The sequence below is a fragment of the Odocoileus virginianus genome, chromosome 29 (assembly GCF_023699985.2).
Source record: "Odocoileus virginianus isolate 20LAN1187 ecotype Illinois chromosome 29, Ovbor_1.2, whole genome shotgun sequence".
NCBI classification, from domain to species: Eukaryota; Metazoa; Chordata; class Mammalia; order Artiodactyla; family Cervidae; genus Odocoileus; species Odocoileus virginianus.
In genome coordinates this window covers 31262614-31286375 of record NC_069702.1, presented here as the reverse complement: position 1 = coordinate 31286375, position 23762 = coordinate 31262614, and the positions used below count along the sequence as shown (strand labels likewise).

The 23762-nt window shown below is 37.6% G+C and overlaps 1 protein-coding gene across 1 annotated transcript; it reads right to left on the bottom strand.

The window, feature by feature from the left end:
• Positions 1 to 361: 361 nt before the first annotated feature.
• LOC110148007 (transmembrane protease serine 11B-like protein) lies at positions 362 to 22912 on the bottom strand. Its single transcript, XM_020909840.2, has 10 exons — positions 22905 to 22912; positions 20047 to 20162; positions 9243 to 9361; positions 9077 to 9144; positions 5836 to 5996; positions 5111 to 5149; positions 4137 to 4311; positions 2919 to 3178; positions 2034 to 2176; positions 362 to 1243 (listed from the first exon to the last, which is right to left on the bottom strand). The coding sequence occupies exons 1-10, from the start codon at positions 22910 to 22912 to the stop codon at positions 1082 to 1084; spliced, it is 1251 nt and encodes a 416-aa protein (XP_020765499.2). The 3' UTR covers positions 362 to 1081.
• Between the last annotated feature and the right edge of the window lie 850 nt (positions 22913 to 23762).

Below are 23762 nucleotides of genomic sequence, written 5' to 3'. Positions count from 1 at the left end.
TTTATCTTTCTTTTTTATTTTTTAAATTAGTAAAATATGATAAAAAATTTACTAGAGACTTGGAAAACACAGAACAAAATTACATATAGTTCCACTGTATATTACAATTGTTTAAGTAGATAAATTAAGATTTTTAGTTGGAGTTTCAATATTAAGCTCTCAGAAATTAATAGAATGAATAAGGTAGCTTTTTTACCACCCTGGAAATGATTCACAAGTTGTGAACCTAGTGGCAAGAATAACAGGGGAAAAAAAGGAGAGAGAGAGAAGGTCAACAGTAAAAGACTAGAAAACAAACAAAAAACAAACCAAAAAAGAAGAAAAAGAAAAGAAAAAAAATTGTCATATTGAACAAAGAGAGTTTGCTTTTAAATTTGTTTTAATTAAAATATACTTTCATGGTTCATATCTACTCTTTTTTTACATGTTACAAATGAAGAATCTCCACAGAAGCCTATATGAACACAGCAGAATTAGTGTACCTTGTTTCTGTAAGTCAAAAAGGTGTTGTTTTGCCTAATTTTGCTTATGGTGAAATTCTTAAACAATGATTTCAAGAGTTGATCAAGACCCCATGACAAATAGGAGACTCTCTAAGCCATGCCTAAATTCAGGCCAGATTTAGTTCACAGCTACATCCCTTCCACAGAAGATAGAAAGGAAGGCATATACAGTGTGTTCCAACCAACTCTCAGAAGGTATTGGTTTTAGTTTCCTAGAGTGAGGCTTGCTAACCTGCGGTGGACAAGGACATATTTTCTCAATTCCAGAAAGTCTGAATGACTAAAACCAAGAGTGTTATGGTGTGGAGAGATAACCGTGATGTTGGTACGAGAAATAGAAAACAAATAGTAATGGTACATTTTGATAGGAACATTTTCTTTAGTTAGGCTTTTCTCAACTAAACATGAGATTTTTTGTTCTGTCGAATTGAGTCTGCTTAAAGTTCATAAATATTCCCTCAGGACCACAGTTCTTTCACAATAATTATTATAAACACCGATTTAAAATACATGTTAAATAAGGCTTAGAAGTAAGAGGCAAAAATGACCTAAAACAGTGACTACAAGATGCTCTCCTCTTAGATACCAGTCTTTGAGGCAATCCAGTTTCGGTAGGCAGTCACTCGTGTATAGACTCCTGGTTTATTGATTGTACCACATTCTGCTCCCCAGCTCACTATTCCAACAAGGTACCAAATATTTCGAGAGTTGGGATGAACTAATGGTCCTCCAGAGTCACCCTAAATAAAAAATATTTGTCATTATGAAGAATTTACCTCCAGATACTTTACATAGACAAAGTAGTAAGCCCAGATGAGCTTGTGGTTCATGCTTCATAGAGACTGTGGGGTGTATGATGTAAATCTAACCTCAATTGTGATGGACTAGCCTATATATTCCTTGGGGCTCTTTGGGGTAAACTTGAGTCTTGAAGCATGAACTGATAAGTGTTCCATGAGAACGCTTTGGGAGACATATATTATGGATATATTTGGAGTAGCAGCTTCATATCTGAGAAATGTAACTAAACTGTAGCCATGAGGCTACAAAGTAAAAGAAATAGCTTAGAAGTAAGTTAAACATTTCTGAGACTGAGAATTTAGTGAAATATGGCTAAGAATATGGACTGTGATGATAGGCTATTTTGGTTTATATACCTGTTCTCCCACATGCTAGCTTTGTGACCTTTCACAAATTACCTTCCTCTGCCTCAATTTCCTCATCTATAAAATGATAGTAGTGATAGCATCTACATCACAAAGTTGTGATGAGGATTAAGTGGATTCATATTTGTTAAGGACTTCAGTCAGTGCTTAACTCGGAGTAAGTCCAACATGTATTTGTTAAACACTTATAAGCACATGTGGCATGTAGGAGACAATTACTTTAGCCCCAGAGCCGAGAGGGAGTTTGACTGGATTGTAAAAAGTAAATTAACTGAAGCACAGAATTACTTGCTTATTGATAATTTACATAAAATAATAGTTGCTTATATACTATATGGTCAGTGTGAATAATGTCCGGACTTACCTGGCATGCATCAATATTTCCTTCTATGTACCCAGCACATAGCATTGTGTCTTGTACCATCCCATTATATCCTTCCCGAGCATTGCAAGTGTTTGTATCAATAATCTTCACAGGTGCTTTCTGAAGTAATACTGGATATGCACCTAATGGACACAAACATTATCAGCAAAAGAGCTCTCTTTAGCAGAGCAGGATGGAAAACTAGCTTTGTCATCTCTATATAAGACATGTATTTGACTCTATTTTAAGAGTGAAAAAGCCCCTTTCCATCACTCAAACCAAAGAAAAAGAGATTTGTAAAGAATTGGGCTTCCCTGGTGGCCCAGATAGTAAAGCGTCTGCCAGTGATGCAGGAGATCAGGGTTATCCCTAGGTTGGGGAGATCCTCTGGAGAAGGGAATGGCACCCCACTCCAGTACTCTTGCCTGGAAAATCCCATGGACGGAGGAGCCTGGTAGGCTATAGTCCATGGGGTTTTGAAGAGTCAGGCATGACTGAGCAACTTCACTTTCACATTCTAAGAATGAAAATACCCCTTTCCCTCACTCAAACCAAAGAAAAGGAAAATTTTAAAGAATAGTTTGAAACATCTTTCTAATGCTGTCTTTCTTTGTCCTTATTTCCCTTCTTACATGTTTGCAGCAGCACCTTTTTAGTTAGGTCCTCTAGGTCAAGGAGCTTACACGACCAAACTGGCCTCCTTGGAATGTTCCAAATCCAGGATTTGCAAAGTCATAACTTCATATGCACCTTCCTTGAACCGTTTCCCGGAAGTACTGGGCCTCCAGGGGTAAATGATCCTTTTGTTCTGTCCCTAGATCATTTTGCTTCCCCTTGTTTCTTTTGTACCTTGCATATTAAGTTCCTACTCAGAACTTAACTTACCATCATATGAGAGTGCTCCCCATCCTGTGACAACAACTCCTTCACCTGGTGGAAAAATCTGTGTGGTTTCAGGAAGACAAACTGAATGGACATCGTTCTTATATAAAACTTTTTCAGTAAGCAATATAACTGCAATATCATCATGAAGTTCACCCTTGATGTAGTTTTCATGAATAAAAATTTGCTGAACATAGTGTTTCATATAGGGGAGATTTACTCTGGTGCCAAAGGTGACAGTATAGTTCCTTGGATCTCGTGAACTAAAAGAAACAAAAATCATGTATTTTGCATTTATTTCAGAGAAATAGAGGTACAGGTTGCATCTGTAATAGTCTTTTCATGACATTAATGACAATTTCTTGCCTTGCAATCCATTAGCAGTGATACAATCTGATTTTTTAAAATTCACTTGAAAAATCTTCTTTGAGTCCCTATACCTACACTATGTAAGATGATTAAGATGTAGAAATTAAATAGTTCATGCCTTCAAGAAATTTAAATCTAATGAAAGATGGGCATGAACACAAAAAGTTATCATTGCCTAAATTGTTGTGTGACCACAAAATAGGAGGACTTAAATCTGCATGCTCTAGGGACTGGACGATTTCTTAGGAAAAGTAGTATTTTGATGAGACTATAGAACTAAGTCATACTTGCCTAAAAGACAAGGAGAGAAGGAGACAGGCAGGTGCAGAGTGGGAAGGAGGTATGAAATAAGATTATGTGTGATAACAATTGCAAGTCATTTGGGATGTCTGAAGTATGAAGTGATGAGATAAGAATCATGTGAGAAATAAGATGTCAAGAATGAATGACTTTTTCCAATCTTACTGATAAGGTAGGAAAGCCTTAGATTGGCTTATCATATGATCTGTGTTTCAGACCAGAACACTTGGGAATGAAAAGGAATCCTATTGCTGATTACACTGGGATAACAGGTGTAAACTGGACATTTATCAGCAAACTAATTTAGCCTCCCTAAAATAAAGTGTTAGTCGCTCAGTTGTGTCCGACTCTTTGCAACCCCACAGACTGTAGCCCACCAGCCTCCTCTGTCCGTGGAATTCTCCAGGCAAGAGTACTGGAGTGGGTAGCTGTTCACTTCTCCAGGGGATCTTCCCAACTCAGGGATCGAACCCAGGTCTCCTGCACTGCAGGCAGTCTTAACTCTCTGAGCCACCAGGGAAGCCCTAACCTCAGGCAACATGATGAACTTACTTTTTAAAGCAGTGAGCTGCAGTCACCAGATATCTGTCACTGATCAAAGAGGCCCCACAGTAGTGCTTGCCGTTCTTTTTGAGACTTGCTTGCCAGGGCCACTCTCCTTCCTGAGCAGTGGATCCACCCTTGATTCTATCATAGGTAGCTGACATCCTTGGTCGTCTCCCACAGCCTGTCAGAGAGTCAGTGTTATACTGTTGAGAATAGAAAGATCCTGTTTGATTACAAAACTGAGATTGAGCTGAGTTAGTCTTGTGTTCTATCTGACAATGTCTCTCACTGAAAGGAACAGAATGCAATCTACACAGGAATCACTAGCAACCCCTGGATCACCTTCCTATCCATCATAGTATCTCCAAGACTCTTCAGCACTTGGAGGATATGGAACCTGTGCAAGGTGGATAAAGACACAGTTAAGTATGTGGACGCTGCAACCAGACTCCATGGTCTGAATTCCGGCCCCATCATTTACAAGCTGGATGAATTTGAGGAAATTACTTCACTTCTTTATGCTTCAGTTTCCTCATCTCTAAAGTGGAATAATAATTTTTGTTGTTCAGTTGCTAAATCGCGTCTGACTCTCTGTGACCCCATGGACTACGGTTGCTCAGGCTCCTCTATCCTCCACTGTCTCCCATAGTTTGCTTAGATTCATGTCAATTGAGTCAGTGATGCTATCTAACCATCTTATCCTCGACCATTCCCTTCTCCTTTTGCCTTTAAGTTTTCCCGGTATCAGGATCTTTTCCTATGAGTTTACTCTTCATATCAGGTGACAAAATATTGGAGCTTCAGCTTTTCAGCATCAGTCCTTCCAAAAGAAATAATAATAATACTTATCTAGGATTGTTGTGAGGATTGAATGAGTTACATGTAAAACAATTAGAACTGTGTCTTATTCAGAATAACAAATCTTAATTGATATGTTTTACGTCATCACATACATTTAATTAAAAAGTATCTGAACTTACGGTTGTTGATTATCTTTTCAGCTTCTACCTTACTGATTTCTGAAATAGAAGAAAAGGCCCATTGTAAATTTAATGACTAGCATTAGTCACTGACCCTGGAGCTGCTGATGGTAGGTCCAGAGAGAAATAATTTTGAATCTCAGGACAAAGTGTCAACAGAAAGGAGAAAATATTGGCTTATTTGAATTGTTCTTTTACTATATATGAATGTGAGATATGGAAATACCGTCTTCATAGTTGCACATGAGAAAGCATCTTTTTATTTAATTGGAATTGTATTCTATATCATCCAAAGTGGAAAATTACTCATATATTTCCTTTAAAGAACAGGAAGACCTCCAGGTGAACCTGATTCCTGTCAGTAAACAAAAATATCTTTTAAAAATTGACTTGTCTTATAATGGCTGATTGAGTCTTATGTCTGAAAGTCATAGGAGATCATGAAAAGAATACAAGAATACATCACTACTGTAAGGATTGTTCAAAGTTTTACTATTTACTTTAGAATAAAGGGCAGCTTTCCCCTCGGAGAACTAATTTTAAGGTGTGGCATTATTATGATCTAAGTGGGTTTTAATAATGAAGGATACAAACTGTTGCTCTGATATAAAACCATGACTTATTCTTTAAAAAAATGGGAATCAGCTTTGTGCCTGAGGCTTGTGATATATGTCCAGGATAAAAAGATGAAAGGGACACTGCTTCCATCTAGAACATAAGCTTACCCTCAAGTGTAAGCGAATCAGGATCTGTAGTCAAGGATCCTGAGTGGTTCTTCAGCATTTGACGTAAGATGCTTTCAATTGCTCTTCTTGTGTTTTCCTTCACTGATTTGGGCGACTTGAATACCAGCCATATATGTGCTGTCACACTGTCGTCAGCAGGACTAAAAACACAGTAAAGATTTCACATGTTGCTAAAAATGAACACTCTGTCTTTATTCCCTGACCTCTTATATCTTCACTTCTGTTCTTTTGTAGGTGTGTGTAGTACCTTCACTTTAAGTTAATCACAGGATCATCCAGCTGCCTACATTTGCTGGGTGACAGTGTGCATACAGCTATTCAGTTTAGAAGACAAGTGGTTCTACACATCTAAAAATGTAGGAAAGGCTTGAGGCACAGAGTAGAAGTGTCACATAGGAACTGGGATCATTTATTCCTACATTCATCAGTCATTTATTGAGCTGCTATGAAAAGTGACTAGATGTTATGGGGTGATACAAGGGTGACTATAACATAGTTCCTACTCTCAAGAAGTTTCCAGATTTCTAAGAGAGATGACATCTATACAAATGACTTATAATAAATGAGGCAAAGCAATAAGATGTTTATCTTATCTGAAAATAAGACAAGTCATGGTTTACTTAAAGTATCAGAGAAATTTTTATTGAAGAGTTAACATACACACTAAACCTTAAAATATTTTTATCACTATTTCATCATCAAGCAAAAATTGCTTATCAAACAGAGCAAAGAAGGAATAGTACTGTGGAATAACTGGATAGCAATAATATTAATTAGCATTTACTGGGTATCTGCTGTGTTCCAGGTACTACGTTATCACATTTATTATCACACTTAGTCTCCACAACAACCCTGCACCTTAGGTGTCATTACCTTCCTTTTGCAGCCAAGGAAAACTTGAGACTTTGAAAGTCTACCTAATGTGCTCAGAGGGAGGCTTCCCTGGCAGTGCAGTGGCAAAGAATCTTCCTGCTAATGCAGGTTTCCCAGGTTCAATCTCTGGGTTGGGAATATCTCCTGGAGAAGGAAATGGCAATCCACTCCAGTATTCTTGCCTGGAAAATCCCATGAAGAGAGGAGCCTGATAGGCTACAGTCCATGGCATCTCAAAGAGTCAGACATGACTGAGCACATAAACATGCAATGTGCTAAAGATTACACAGTAATTAAACTAAGATCCAGATACAGTACAATTGACTCCCTAGCCCAGGTTCATTACACTATGCACTATGTCTCTATGCCCAGTTAGCCAGTGACAACAGTGTCTAGGAGACTGAGCTCAGATGGAAGAGGATTTGAATGTTAGCCAAGGGGTAGTGGTAAAGAGAAGTTGTTGAATAAAACTGTGCTTGTGGAAAATTAACCTGACTGTCATGTTCAGGACAGATTTGGTTGGTATTGGAATGCAGGTGGGGGCAGTCCAAGAGGCTGGCTAATGGACTTGTAAGAATTTTCAAGCATCTCTGAGGTTAGTGTCCAAAGTGGTATTACTATGCTTTAGATCTTTCTAATGAATGATTATCTTTTGTTATATAAATAAATAGTCATTCCTAGGTAGCACTCAGCTAATACAAGTTTGATTACAGTAGCAGTTGAAAGTCAAAAGTATTAGAAGCTCAATTGTGTCTCTTTGTGACCCCATTGACTGTAGTGCATCAGGCTCCTCTATCCATGGAATTTCCCAGGCAAGAATACTGGAGTGGGTTGCTATTCCCTTTTCCAGGTCATCTTCCAGACCCACAGATTGAACCTGGGTCTCCCACATTGCAGGCAGATTCTTTACTGTCTGAGCCATCAGCAAGGTGTGCCCAAATGAAAACCTCGGACCTGTAGCCTCTCCATCACTTTCCACGGGCTCACACTTCTTATAGATACCCAAAGTTACATGTGTGGGAAAACCAAGCAGAAGCCTTAGGGTGGTTGCAGTCCTGTTTGAAAGATACCCTTTAGTGTTAGCCTCCCACTGTTTCCAATACTAAAATCAATTCCCAAAATTAATTCTATTTGAGCTTTTGAACCATTCTGCAATTCTAGGAGTCCGCTTGAGTTCCAGGAGCAGTGGAAGAAGGGCAGACATAGTCTGGTGTCCTTGATTAAGGTAAAAGCGATAATAGCCTTCATTGGAAAAGTGTTAACTTGCAAATATTTCCATATACATTATCTTTTTTGATCTTGAGTATAGTTTTATGAGGAATGCAGTGTATGTGTTATTATCACTATTCACACACAGGGAAGCAGAGTCAGAGTGACGTAGTGATTCATTCAAGAGGGTTACTAAGTAGCAAAGCTGCATCAGGTTGTTTAACTCCTATTCCAGAGCTCAATTGGACTTCCCTGGTGGCTCAGCTGGTAAAGAATCTGCCGGCAATATATGAGTTCCAGTTCAATTCCTGGATCGGGAAGATCCCCTGGAAAAGGGATAGGTTACCCACTCCAGTATTCTTGGGCTTTCCTGGTGGCTCAGGCAGTAAAGAATCCACATGCAATGCGGGAGACCTGGGTTTGATCCCTGGGTTGGGAAGATTCCCTGGAGGAAAGCCATAGCAACCCATTCCAGTATTCTTGCCTGGAGAATCCCCATGGACAGAGGAGCCTGGTGGGCTACAGTCCATGGGGTCGCAAAGAATCAGACACAACAGCTATGAAGTACAGCACACAGAGCTCCATTAGCTAGTCCATATTTCTGTAAACTTGTGCAGAAAACACAGCACAGCTATTTTGCTTCCTGTTGGGGCCACTAAAAGGATTTACTTGGCATCAAAGTCTGGTGTAGATATGCTCTTTTCTACCCTAAAAGAACTCTAGGGCAGTTCTCCAAGGTGTTTAACTAACTTACAAGAATAGAAAAACATGAAAAAACAGGATATGTATTTATGTTACAGCTAAATAAAAATGTTATACCGTCAAACATTGGTCTAAGAGACCAGTTAGTATTTGCTGAACATAAAAACTTTAAATACTAGAGAAATGATTTATATGTAATTTAAGAAATAATGTATTCTCAGTGTGACTAAAAATGAACTTCACTAAATAGCTCAAACTTTGCTTTAGTTGTATGCTAAACAATTAGCCTGATATTTAGCTTAGGATGATGTCATTCATTAGTAACTTACTGGCTAATGATTGTAATCTGCCAACAGACTCTTTTTATAGTGGTATTTGAAATATAATGATACACGTGATAGGTTTGTATCTTTTCTAACAGTTGTTAGTTACTTACACCAGTGTGATGACTTGAGAATTGATGTATTGTCTGTAAATGCTAGAACTCTGAAATGCATCAGACATCTGTTAAAGAGAACACAGAGTCAAACATCAAATTCCAGTAATAAATTTATGTTTCAGAGAATTAACAATGAATTAAATATAAGAAAATACTAATTTACCTTCGTCTCAAGAATTTTGCTAAGATAGTTATTTTCTGGTGATGTCTCCTTTCCATAATTTCTATTATTTGGGATATTCAGCACTTTAAAGCTACCTTGGTAATAGTAGGTCTTGTTTTCTGTGAGATAAGGAAATGATCCAATGATTATTTAAGTGAAGTAGATTTCAAATCCAGATATAGATTACACGGTAATACCAGCTATTAAGAGTAAATAATGTGTTCATATTAGATATTGATAAGCCTTGTGAACCTTTCTGGGGCAGTTGATTAGATAAACTGCACTTTGCAGAAAGTATTTGTAAGACCAATAATGGAGCAGATCTATATCAGACAAAAGTCAGAAAGAAGAGTTACATCTTGATTGAGACAGATGAAAGTGAAAGTGAAAGTGGCTCAGTCGAGTCCGACCCTTTGCTAACCCATGGACTGTATAGTCCATGGAATTCTCCAGGCCAGAATACTGGAGTGGGTACCCCGTTCCCTTCTCCAGGGGAATCTTCCCAACCCAGGGATCAAACCTAGGTCTCCCACATTGCAGGCAGATTCTTTACCAGCTGAGCCACAAGGGAAGCCCAAGAATACTGGAATGGGTAGTCTATCCCTTCTCCAGCGGATCTTCCCAATCCAGGAATCAAACCGGGATCTCCAACATTGCAGGTAGATTCTTTACCAACTGAGCTATGAGGAAAGCTAGGACATTCTATAAATGATATCTGTCTAGAATAATCAATTTTTGGAGTATAAATAAAAACTGTTGGGACTTCTTTGGTAGTCCAGTGGCTAAGACTCTGTGTTCCAATTCAGAGGCTCTTAAGGGAACTAGATCCCACATGCTGCAGCTAAAGATGCTGCATGCTGCAACAAAGATCAAAGATCCTCATGTGCTACAACTAAGACCTGGCACAGTCAAATAAGTAAAAGAAAAAGTAAATATATATAAAAAAATTACCATTAAGCATCTACTATGTGAAGATACTTTATAAAAACCACATGAAGAATGCCCATTTTTCAAGAGAAATGTGGTCTCAGAGATATTCAGTAATTTACCTAACACCACTTAGCTACTAAAAAGAGCCAAGTATCAATACCTGACCTTCTGACCTGTCTGACTCTGAAGTCCACATCTAATCCATTATATTTTCTTTCTAAATTTTTATAGATACTATGCTGTTTGATACATAATGCATCTTACCCCTAATATGTGATAGATAGTAAGCATCTAGGAATATGCTAGATACTGGATAGTAGTGCCCAGCATATAGTAAACACTAAAAAAATGTTAACATTGTTTTGTAGTATGACCATTGCCTTTGAAGATTATCTTGTGGGAGAAACAGGCTCAATATGGATAAAAGCATACATGAGATACTAATAAGGATATAATTAAATGATAAATTTAATTGTTAAACTACAAGTCCTGTATGAATACAGAAAGGCAGACACCATAATTAACATAAGATATGAAAGAGGAAAACAATAGAATGGGAAAAACTAGAGATATCTTCAGGGAAATTAGAGATACCAAGGGAATATTTCATGCAAAGATGGGTTAATAAAGGACAGAAATGGTATGGACCTAACAGAAGCAGAAGATAATAAGGAGACGTGGCAAGAATATACAGAAGAATTGTACAAAAAAGATCTTCACGACCCAGATAATCACAATGGTATGATCACTCACCTAGAGCCAGACATCCTGGAATGTGAAGTCAAGTGGGCCTTAGGAAGCATCACTACAAACAAAGCTAGTGGAGGTGATGGAATTCCAGCTGAGCTATTTCAAGTCCTAAAAGATGATGCTGTGAAAGTGCTGCCCTCAATATACCAGCAAATTTGGAAAACTCAGCAGTGGCTACAGGACTGGAAAAGGTCAGTTTTCATTCCAATCCCAAAGAAAGGCAATGCCAAAGAATGTTCAAACTACTGCACAATTGCACTCATCTCATGTGCTAGCAAAGTAATGCTCAAAATTCTCCAAGCCAGGCTTCAAAAGTATGTAAACCATGAACTTCCAGATGTTCAAGCTGGATTTAGAAAAGGCACAGGACCTGCCAACATCAAATTGCCAACATTTGCTGGATCATGTAAAAAGCAAGAGAGTTCCAGAAAAACATTTATTTCTGCTTTACTAACTATGCCAAAGCCTTTGACTGTGTGGATCACAATAAGCTGTGGAAAATTCTGAAAGAGATGGGAATACCAGACCACTGGACCTGCATACAGATTTCTCAAGAGGCAGGTCAAGTGGTCTGGTCTTGAGAAATCTGTATGCAGGTCAGAAAGCAACAGTTAGAACTGGACATGGAACAACAGACTGGTTCCAAATAGGAAAAGGAGTACATCAAGGCTGTATATTGTCACCCTGCTTATTTAACTTATATGCAGATTACATCATGAGAAACCCTGGGCTGGAAGAAGCAAAACCTGGAATCAAGATTGCCGGGAGAAATATCAATAACCTCAGATACGCAGATGACACCACCCTTAAGGCAGAAAGTGAAGAGGAACTAAAGAGCCTCTTGATGCAAGTGAAGGAGAGTGAAAAAGTTGGCTTAAAGCTCAATATTCAGAAAACCAAGATCAATGCATCTGGTCCCATCACTTCATTTGAAATAGATGGGGAAACAGTGTCAGACTTTACATTTTTGGGCTCCAAAATCACTGAAGATGGTGATTGCATCCATGAAATTAAAAGATGTTTACTCCTTGGAAGGAAAGTTATGACCAACCTAGACAGCATATTAAAAAGCAGGGACATTACTTTGCCAACAAAGGTACGTCTGGTCAAGGCTATGGTTTTTCCAGTGGTCATATATGGATGTGACAGTTGGACTGTGAAGAAAGCTGAGTGCCGAAGAATGGATGCTTTTGAACTGTGGTGTTGGAGAAGACTCTTGAGAGTCCCTTGAACTGTAAGGAGATCCAAGCAGTCCATCCTAAAGGAAATCAGTCCTGGATGTTCATTGGAAGGACTGATGCTGAGGCTGAAACTCCAATACTTTGGCCACCTCATGAGAAGAGTTGACTCATTGGAAAAGACCCTGATGCTGGGAGGGATCGGGGGCAGGAGGAGAAGGGGATGGCAGAGGATGAGATGGTTGGATGGCATCACCGACTCGATGGACATGAGTTTGAGTAAACTCCGGGCGTTGGTGATGGACAGGGAGGCCTGGCATGCTGCGATTCATGGGGTCGCAAAGAGTTGAACACGACTGAGCGATTGAACTGAAATGAAAGAATTGAAGCAACTACATCCCAGTGTCTTCCCCAACTGCTAAATTTTCTGGATTAGTGAAACTGAGACACTGTTGAAAGCATGTGCACATTCTAAAAATGTATATGCTGAACTCTTCCCCTACCCCACTTGATTTTTCCCCCAGCCCAGAATATGTTCATGTAAAACAAATGAAGTTTCTCTACACCGAGAAACTCTAACCAGTTCAAGAAAAAATATCTAAACGTAATGGTAACTTGAATTCTCTCAACAAAACCACCTAAATAGCACAGCCTATAGTAAAAATCATTGTCAACAGATATCTCTTTCATAGTGAGCTTCAGTCAGCTCTTTAACATCGTCTTAAATATTAGCAGACACTGAGCTGAAAGATTAACATATATTTGAGACAAGTATCTAATATGAAATATTGCCAAAATAAACAGAGAAAACATTTGAGGAAAGAGACTAAAAACTAAAACAGGTTATTATACTTGGAGAAAATTTTGTAAGAAATAAAACCAAGATGTTATATAAAGGAATAACTAGATAATTAAAAAGCAGTTATACATATAACTGCACAAATAAATAATTCAGTAGAAGATTGGAAGATAAACTTGAGAAAATGACCAAGAAACTCATTTTTAAAAATACTAAAGGACAAAAAAATAGAAAGAAACAGATAAAAAAAATAGAGACTACATTTAGGAAGCCTAATATCAAAATTACAGGAGCCCCAGAAAGAGGGTAAAAAGGCTAGAAAATTATCAAAGAAATAATCTAAGAAAAATTTCAGGAACTGAAGCACGTGAGTTTCTAGATTAAAAGGACCCACTAAATGTCAGCACAATGAATAAAAATAAGATCTAGATTATATCAAATTATCATGAAATTTCAAAATACTAGGGACAAAGAAAAAATCCAAAAGGTTTCAGAAGATGGGAGAGTAGGAGAAGAGTTTTCATTCAAAAGTTTATAATCAAAATGTCATCAGAATTCTTGGCAGAAACTATAAAAGCATGAAGATTATAGAGCTCTAACTTCAAAATTCAGAAGGAAAACTTTTTTCAACCTAGAATTCTATACTGTTAATTAAGGCCAAAAGTAGGTTCTGATATCTTCAGACATGTGAGTTGTCAAAATGTAAACTTTCCTGAAAGCTTCTGGAACATACATTCCACAACTAAGTGAAAGTGAAAGTTGCTTTCCGACTCTTTGCGGGCCCGAGGACTATATAGTCCATGGAATTCTCTAAGCCAGAATACTAGAATGGGTAGTCTTTCCCTTTGCCAGGGGATGTTCCCAACCCAGAGATCGAAGCTAGGTCTCCTGCTTTGCAGGTGGATTCTTTACCAGCTGAGCCAGCAGGGAAGCCCAAGAATACTTCAGCAGATAGCCTATCCCTTCTCCAGAGGATCTTCCCAACCCAGGAATCTAACCAAGGTCTCCTGCACTGCAGGCGGATTCTTTACCAATTGAGCTATTAGGGAAGCCCACAGCCAAGTGAATAAAATAATAAAAAGAAATGCAGGCATTAGGGGGTTAAACCCAGTAGACAGTTGAAAATAATTCTTAGAAAGTCACTAAAGGGAAATTCTAAATCAACAACCATGTAGCCAGGGAGTGAAGTATGACATGAACAGTAGAAAGTAAATAGATATCAATAGCTGAAAAGTCCAGGGATAGCAATGTTAAGAATCAACTTAAAGAATTGAAAATGGTTGCTCTGAGAAACGGGAAATAAGGGTAGCAGAGGAGGGCCTGCTTTTTTATAACAAGCTGTGACAATTTGATTCTTAAAACTAAAGTATATAAAGCTTAGGAGGAAAAAAATATCCAAGAATAGCAAAGTCATGGATAAAGGAGTAATGGTGAGCATATGAATATTTGAATATGAAAATATACTCATTCAAAACTCCACAACTGTAGTAATTATAATTATAAATCAAAATAAAGTGCTATAAATGTTGACAGTGAAAGATAATAATATTGGTAACAAACTACTGGGAAGTGTGACAGAAAGATGAGAAGTATGCATGCCTATTTTCAAACTTTCATAGCAGGATATGAATAACATAATGTCTAAAGTTAAAACACATGATTTTGGACCCAGCCTTAGACAGTGGAGGAATAGGATGGGGAGACCATTTTCTCCCCCATAAATTCATTGAAAGAACATTTGAACACTGAGAAAACTCCACAAAACAACTTCTGAACGCTGGCAGAAGACATCAGGCACCCAGAAAAGCAGTGCATTGTCTTTGAAAGGAGGTCACCTCTATTTCCTCCCTCCCCCTTCTCTTCTCAACCCAACTCTGTGAATCTCTGTGGGTGTTCTGGGCTGTGAAGAACACTTAGGGAACAGAGTGCTGCCTATATCTGTCTCTCTCCTCTTGAGTCCCCCTTTTTCTCCTCCTGCTCACCTCTATCTCCTTCCTCCCTCTCCTCTTCTTCATGTAACTCTGTGAACCTCTCTGGGTGTCCCTCACTGTGGAGAATCTTTTCACCATTAACCTAGAAGTTTTATTATCAGTGCTGTATGGATAGAGAAGTCTTGAGGCTACTGGAAGAATAAGACTGAAGACCAGAGGCAGGAGGATTAAGCCCAAAACCTGAGAACACCAGAGAACTCCTGACTACACGGAACATTAATTAAGAAGAGATCATCCAAAAGCCTCCATACCTACACTGAAACCAACCACCACCCAAGAACCAATAAGTTCCAGAGCAAGACATACCACACAAATTCTCCAGCAATGCAGAAACATAGCCCTGAACATCAACATACAGGCTGCCCAAAGTCACACCAAACCCATACACATCTCAAAACTCACTACTGGACACTCCATTGCAATCCAGAGAGAAGAAATTCAGCTCCACCCACCAGGACACTGACACAAACTTCCCTAACCAGGAAACCTTGACAAGCCACTTGGCCAGCCCCACCCACTGGGAGGAACCTCCACAATAAAGAGGAACCACAGGCTACCAGAATACAGAAAGGCCACCCCAAACACACCAGTCTAAATAAGATGAAAAGGCACAGAAATACCCAGCAGGTAAAGGAATATGAAAAATGCCCAATAAACCAAACAAAAGAGGAGGAGATAGGGAATCTACCTGAAAAAGAATTTAGAATAATGATAATAAAAATAATCCAAAATCTTGAAAACAAAATGGAGTTACAGATAAATAGCCTGGAGACAAGGATTGAGAAGATGCAAGAAATGTTTAATAAGGACCTAGAAGAAATAAAAAAGAGTCAATAAATAATGAATAATGCAATAAATGAGATAAAAAACACTCTGGAGGGAACCAACAGTAGAATAACGGAGACAGAAGATAGGATAAGTGAGGTAGAAGATAGAATGGTGGAAATAAATGAAGCAGGGAGGAAAAAAGAAAAAAGAATCAAAAGAAATGAGGACAACCTCAGGAGCCTCTGGGACAATGTGAAACACCCCAATATTTGAATCATAGGAGTCCCAGAAGAAGAAGACAAAAAGAAGACAAACTGTTAGCCAGACTTATCAAGAAACAAAGAGAGAAGAATCAGATCAACAAAATTAGAAATGAAAATGGAGAGCTCACAACAGACAACACTGAAATACAAAGGATCATAAGAGACTACTACCAGCAGCTATATGACAATAAAATGGACAACTTGGAAGAAATGGACAAATTCTTAGAAAAGTATAACTTTCCAAAACTGAACCAGGAAGAAGTAGAAGATCTTAACAGACCCATCACAAGCATGGAAATTGCAACTGTAATCAGAAATCTTCCAGCAAACAAAAGCTGAGGACCACCAGATGGCTTCACAACTGAATTCTACCAAAAATTTAGAGAAGAGCTAACAGCTATCTTGCTCAAATTCTTCCAGAAAATTGAAGAAGAAGGTAAACTTCCAAACTCATTCTATGAGGCTACCATCACCCTAATACCAAAACCAGACAAAGATGTCACAAAAAAGAAAGCTACAGGCCAACATCACTGATGAACATAGATGCAAAAATCCTTAACAAAATTCTAGCAAACAGAATCCAACAACGTATTAAAAAGATCATACACCATGACCAAGTGGGCTTTATCCCAGGAATGCAAGGATTCTTTAATATCTGCAAATCAATCAATGTAATACACCACATTAACAAATTGAATGATAAAAACCATATGATTATCTCAATAGATGCAGAAAAAGTCTTTGACAATATTGAACATCCATTTATGATTAAAACTCTCCCGAAAGCAGGAATAGAAGGAACATACCTCAACATAATAAAAGCTATATATGACAAACCCACAGCAAACATTACCCTCAATGGCGAAAAATTGAAAGCATTTCCCCTAAAGTCAGGAACAAGGCAAGGATGCCCACTCTCACCACTACTATTCAACATAGTTTTGGAAGTTTTGGCCACAGGAATCAGAGCAGAAAAAGAAATAAAAGGAATCCAGATTGGAAAAGAAGAAGTGAAACTCTCTCTGTTTGCAGATGACATAATTCTCTACATAGAAAACCCTAAAGACTCTACCAGAAAATTACTAGAGCTAATCAGTGAATATAGTAAAGTTTCAGGATATAAAATTAACACACAGAAATCCCTTGCATTCCTATACACTAACAATGAGAAAGCAGAAAGAGAATTTAAGGAAACAATACCATTCACCATTGCAACTAAAAGAATAAACTACTTAAGAATATATCTACCTAAAGAAACAAAAGAACTATATATAGAAAACTATAAAACACTGATGAAAGAAATCAAAGAGGACTCAAACAGATGGAGAAATAGACCATGTTCATGGATTGGCAGAATCAATATTGAGAAAATGAGTATACTACCCAAAGCAATCTATAGATTCAATGCAACCCCTATCAAGCTACCAATGTTATTTTTCACAGAACTAGAACAAATAATTTCACAATTTGTATGGAAATACAAAAAACCTTGAATAGCCAAAGCAATCTTGAGAAAGAAGAATGGAACTGGAGGAATAAACCTGCCTGACTTCAGGCTCTACTATAAAGCCACAGTCATCAAGACAGTATGGTACTGGCACAAAGACAGAAATATAGATCAATGGAACAAAATAGAAAGCCCAGAGATAAATCCATGTACCTATGGACACCTTACATTCAACAAAGGAGGCAAGAATAGACAACCAAATTCTGAAGGAGATGGGAATACCAGACCACATGACCTGCCTCTTGAGAAACCTGTATGCAGGTCAGGAAGCAACAGTTAGAACTGGACATGGAATAACAGACTGCTTCCAAATAGGAAAAGGAGTACATCAAGGCTGTTTACTGTCACCCTGCCTATTTAACTTATATGCAGAGTACATCATGAGAAACGCTGGGCTGGAAGAAGCACAAGCTGGAATTAAGATTGCTGGGAGAAAAATCAATAACCTCAGATATGCAGATGACACCACCTTTATGGCAGAAAGTGAAGAGGAACTAAAAAGCCTCTTGATGAAAGTGAAAGAGGAGAGTGAAAAAGTTGGCTTAAAGCTCAACATTCAGAAAACTAAGATCATGGCATCTGGTCCCATCACCTCATGGGAAATAGATGGGGGGACAGTGGAAACAGTGTCAGACTTTATTTTTTTGGGCTCCAAAATCACTGGAGATGGTGACTGCAGCCATGAAATTAAAAGACGCTTACTCCTTGCAAGGAAAGTGATGACCAACCTAGACAGCATATTAAAAAACAGAGACATTACTTTGCCATCAAAGGTCTGTCTGGTCAAAGCTATGGTTTTTCCAGTGGTCATGTATGGATGTGAGAGTTGGACTGTGAACAAAGCTGAGTGTCGAAAAATTGATGCTTTTGAACTGTGGTGTTGGAGAAGACACTTGAGAGTCCCTTGGACTGCAAGGAGATCTAGCTGGAAACGCAAATCAAAACCACAATGAGGTACCATTTCACGCCAGTCAGAATGGCTGCTATCCAAAAGTCTACAAGCAATAAATGCTGGAGAGGCTGTGGAGAAAAGGGAACCCTCTTACACTGTTGGTGAGAATGCAAACTAGCACAGCCACTATGGAGAACAGTGTGGAGTTTCCTTAAAAAACTGGAAATAGAACTGCCATATGACCCAGCAATCCCACTCCTGGGCATACACACCAAGGAAACCAGATCTGAAAGAGACACGTGTACCCCAATGTTCATTGCAGCACTGTTTATAATAGCCAGGTCATGGAAGCAACCTAGATGTCCATCAGCAGACGAATGGATAAGAAAGCCCTGGTACATATACCCAATGGAATATTCCTTAGCCATTAAAAAGAATTCATTTGAGTCAGTTCTAGTGAGGTGGATGAAACTGGAGCCCATTATACAGAGTGAAGTAAGCCAGAAACATAAACACCAATACAGTATACTAACATATATACATGGAATTTAAGAAGATGGTAATGATAACCCTATATGCAAGACAGAAAAAGAGACACAGATGTATAGAACAGACTTTTGGACTCTGTGGGAGAAGGTGAGGGTTGGATGATCTGAGAGAATAGCATTGAAACATGTATATTATCAATTGTGAAACAGATCGCCAGTCCAGGTTTGATGCATGAGACAAATGCTCAGGGCTGGTGCACTAGGATGACCCAGAGGGATGGGATGGGGAGGGAGGTGGGAGAGGGGTTCAGGATGGGGAACACATGTAAATCCATGGTTGATTCATGTCAATGTATGGCAAAAACCACTACACTATTGTAAAGTAATTAGCCTCCAACTAATATAAATAAATGAAAAAAAAAAATCACCTACCAAAAAAAAAAAGAAAAACAAAAACATGATTTTAAAAAATGACTCCAAGTTCTCTCTTGTTTTTCAAAGTCTTTCTTAAAATGTGTGTTAAGAAGACTTTTTATTGTTGATATCTTTGTTATCAAGAAACAAATAGTCAAAATTCAATATTCTTTGATTTCTCTTCATCACATGGACTGTAGCCTACTACGCTCCTCCAACCATGGGATTTTTCAGGCAAGGGTACTGGAGTGGGTTGCCATTTCCTTCTCTCTTCATCATATACAATGAGTATAATATTTTAATTATCAATATAAAATAACACCCTTGATACTATCTTGGTAGATTACTTTTTCTGCCTATCTACCAATTTTCCACACACTCATGTCTTTACATAGCATATATTATGCTGGTAAAGAATCCTGGTGACTCAGATGGTAAAAAATTCTCCTATGTTGGAGACCAGGGTTGGGAAGATCCCCTGGAGAGGGGAAGGGCTACCCACTCTAGTATTCTAGCCTGGAGAATTCCATGGGTGTGTTGTCCATGGGGTGGCAAAGAGTTGGACACAGCTGAGAGACTTTCACTTTTTACCAATTATCTATGCACTCACGTCTTTATAAAGCATACATTATGTTACCTGTGTATATTCAAAATAATGTCTGTAATACACTGACAAATGTTGATAATTCTTATTTCTGGGATCTTGGATCATTAATGGCCTTTCTAAAAGGAAATTATTTGTTGTTTGCAATTGTTTCTTTGTCTTGTAGAAATAGAAATGAAAATTGCAACAAACTTGAAATAGAAATGTATTCTTTACCAACCTACTGCCAGAAAATGAACTAGAAGACCAATAGTGGTTCCTAGGATTGCCACCACTCCAAACACAATGAGGACAATCATCCACAGTGGCAAAGATGTCCGGGAAACTGTCACTGGTCTGCAAGTAAAGAATATGAATAATAAAGACATATTAGAAAAGTCAGCCACTCCAAATCTTTGTTTATTTTCTCTTGCTCACCCCTAGAATATCCATAATCTAAACACATTAGTAGCAAAAGACATTTGAAGACAGGAAGGAAGGAAAGAAGAAAGGATGGAAGGAGAGAGGAAGGAAAGAAGGAAAAAAGGGGAAGAAGGAAGTGAAGCCTATGAATTTACCTTAAAGCTTATGACTAAACCTCTCTGGATCTGTGCTATGAAATTATTTTTCAGGAGTTATGATGATGCCAAGTGACCTTTACTTAGACACTAGTTCCCTCCCCTGATCAATGGGTAGTGGAAAAAGTTAGCAAGTGAAGACCTTGCCAGGTAGGGCGGTCCAGGAAGAGAAGAGAATAGAAGTGCCTTAGGACTTCTTGATGCCTAAATTTATTATAATTTTTATACTATGATCATGATCCTATATTATTTACTATGTCCTTATTATATAAAAAGAACACACACAAATATGAAGTGCCATATTGGATCAGAGCAGTGCCCATCTCACTGCCATGAATTCTCAAAGCTTCTGTGGCAAGGATCTAAAACACAGCTTTCTTGTAAGAATTTCCCCATTTCATTGGACTAGCCCTAGAAAAGAAAATGAAATTGATAAAATATGGTTTTGAACTCTTTACTTTCACTTGTAGTGTTTCCTTTCTCCCTCTTGGTCTTTCATCACTCAGAACTCCTGTGCAGCCACAGACTGCACAAGATGAGACCTGAGGTCTCATCAAATGCATCTGCAGAGGCAACCATGCTTTAAGATTCCTCCCAGATCCCCCAGGCAATCAGATTATTGCCTCACCCTGAGAAGTTACTCACTGAGCTAGGGCTTGAACCTTTTCTGGCTAATTAGCAGTGTTTAGAAACAATGGCTTATTCCTTTCAATTCTTTCCATTTAGGACTTCACACAAGTGTCAGGATGATGGAGAAGGAGGAGGTGCTCTATAAATAAAAATAATATTACCCACCCAGCATAAAGGTGATGACTAACTTCCAGGAAAAACAAAACAGAACAAAACAATCTTTTTGTTTCTTCTCCAATTTTAAGTATGAGTGAATGCTCTTTCCTTAACTGATAGACCAAAGATGTGACTAATAAGAAAATATCAGGGTTACAAATATCATAACATTTTTAATAAAAAAGAAATCACATAACAATATTTACTTTAGCTCAAGAAAAATATTCTTTCTATGCTCTATTGCAGTGAGCATGCTCTTTCTTTTTTAAAAATTTTATTTCATTGAATTATAGCTGATTTACAATGTTTTGTTAATTTCTACTATATAGGAAAGTGATTCAGTTACACATATATATACATTCTTTTCATATTCTTCCAATATGTTTATCAGAAGATATTGAATATAGTTTCCTGTGCCACACAGTAGGACCTTGTTGTTTATCCATTCTATGTATAGTAGTTTGCATATGCTAATCCCAAACTCCCAATCCTTCTCTCCAGGAATCCCCTGACTGAGCACGCTCCTTCTAATTACATTTTTACATGAATTTATTTTTATTTTATATTGGAACATAGTTAATTAAGAGTATTATGTTAGGATGCACATTTTTTAGAGAAATATTTCTGTAAAGTATGAGTTTGTATTTCAGTTATCCTAATTATAATGTTTAATATATAATGCTATAAATATTATAAATTAGGATCAGTTAATTTTTGTATATTGTATACATTGCAATGAAAACTCCATGCATGTTTTTAAATGGTTGGCATGAATAATTATTGTTGACATGATGAAGTAATAAACTAATTAGATACTTGAGGTAACACATGTCTATACGTAGTTACACTATTCTAGTTTATGAACATTTTACAGATAAAAATACATAATTTTATATATTATTCTATAGGGAACCCTTATGAAGCAATGGTACTGTGAGATTGAAGGTTATATCCATGAAAGCACTTCAGAAACCACAGATATTAACAAAAATGAAGGATTCATAATCATTACCACCAACAACATTTTAACATTAGCTTTATGAGAGAAGAAAATTATCTCTCTGCTTCCTTCTCTCCACTTTAAAATAGTCACACATTGACCTAAATGGCTAGGAAATCCAAAAAAGAGGGGATATGTACACATGTATAGCAGATTTGCTTTGCTGTACTGTAGTAAATAACACAACATTGTAAAGCAATCATATTTTTTTAATAAATAAAAATATAAAATAAATAACCAACAAGAGACCTACTGTGTAGCACAGCAAACTCTGCTCAATACTTTGTAATAACCTAAATGGGAAAAGAATTTGAAAAAGAATAGATACATATATATATATATGTATAACTGAGTCACTTTTCTGTACATCTGAAACTAACACGTTATTAATCAACTAAATACTCCAATATAAAGTTAAAAAAAGTTTAAGTAAAAAGCAGTCACACATTAATATTGTTTTTCATTCACAGAATGTTAAGCTGCATGTTAGCTTTTTGAAGCACTCCCCAAATTGTTAAAAACAAACAAACAAACAAACAAATAAAAACTATAGATCCCAGATACAATATGCAAATAATAGGGTTGCCTCCAGACAGGAAATCCAAACTGCTGTGGAAAAATTACAAATTCCTCTCAAACTCAATTGTTTTACTTCAACCCTTGGGTGGGAGTCATAGTGGAAAAAGTGTTCATTCTTTTTATGTCAGAATTTTAGTCAAGCAAGTCTCCACTTACCTGTACATAATGTACTGATATAATGGCTGTTGATGTTAGTAACGATAAAGGAAACTTCGGTACTTCTTTTGTCCTGATCAGTGGTTCTCAGGTAAATGTACTAACCACAGTGATACTTGGGATCTTAAGGGCTGGGTGCACTAGCAGAAAGCAATTAAAAGGAAACTTGTTTAACAAGTGTTGATGACAACTTGGATCTGTGATTTAAAGGAAGAAATGAAAATTCTCTTTGGGTTGGATACTAAGACATAGACATAATGTGGATTGCTCATCTGACAGGTCCACCCAAGAAATACCACCACAAATTGGTGAATCAGTGTTCTGACTCAGATTCTGTCTACCCCTTTCCTGATACTGTGGCTCCTCCTCAGTGAAACTAACTGTACCTACCACAGCAGTCTCTGACAAGGACTTAAATGTACATTGTGGGTTTTTTTTTTTTTTGATACAATAATTCTGTTACAATATATACACTACCATGTGTAAAATAGATAGCTAGTAGGAAGTTTATATATAACACAAGTTGCTCTGTGATGACTTAGAAGGGTGGGATGGGGATGGGAGGGAGGCTCCAGAGAGAGGGGATATATGTATACATATAACTGATTCACTTCATGGTACAGCAGAAACTAACACAATACTTTAAAGCCATTATACTTCAATTAAAAAAAAAATTCTGCCACAGCATTACTCACTGGAAACACACTTAATCTAAAAATTCTCCCTGGACGCTCTGCACATTTTTGAAGGAATGGATTTACTGATGGATGTAGGTTTTGGTATAGGATTCATCAGTTCTATTTTGATAATTCTTTATGGGAAGCGGAGTTAACTAATCTAGTCAAGCATTATTTTACT

Bases quoted from the DNA above. Each gene is read 5' to 3' on its own strand.
- LOC110148007 (XM_020909840.2), bottom strand. The intron at 9,145-9,242 runs GTAAATTAGTAT...TCTCTTTAACAG, and splicing joins GCAAAATTCTTGAGACGAAG to ATGTCTGATGCATTTCAGAG. The intron at 2,177-2,918 runs GTAAGTTAAGTT...TGTGTCCATTAG, and splicing joins GGGAGCACTCTCATATGATG to GTGCATATCCAGTATTACTT.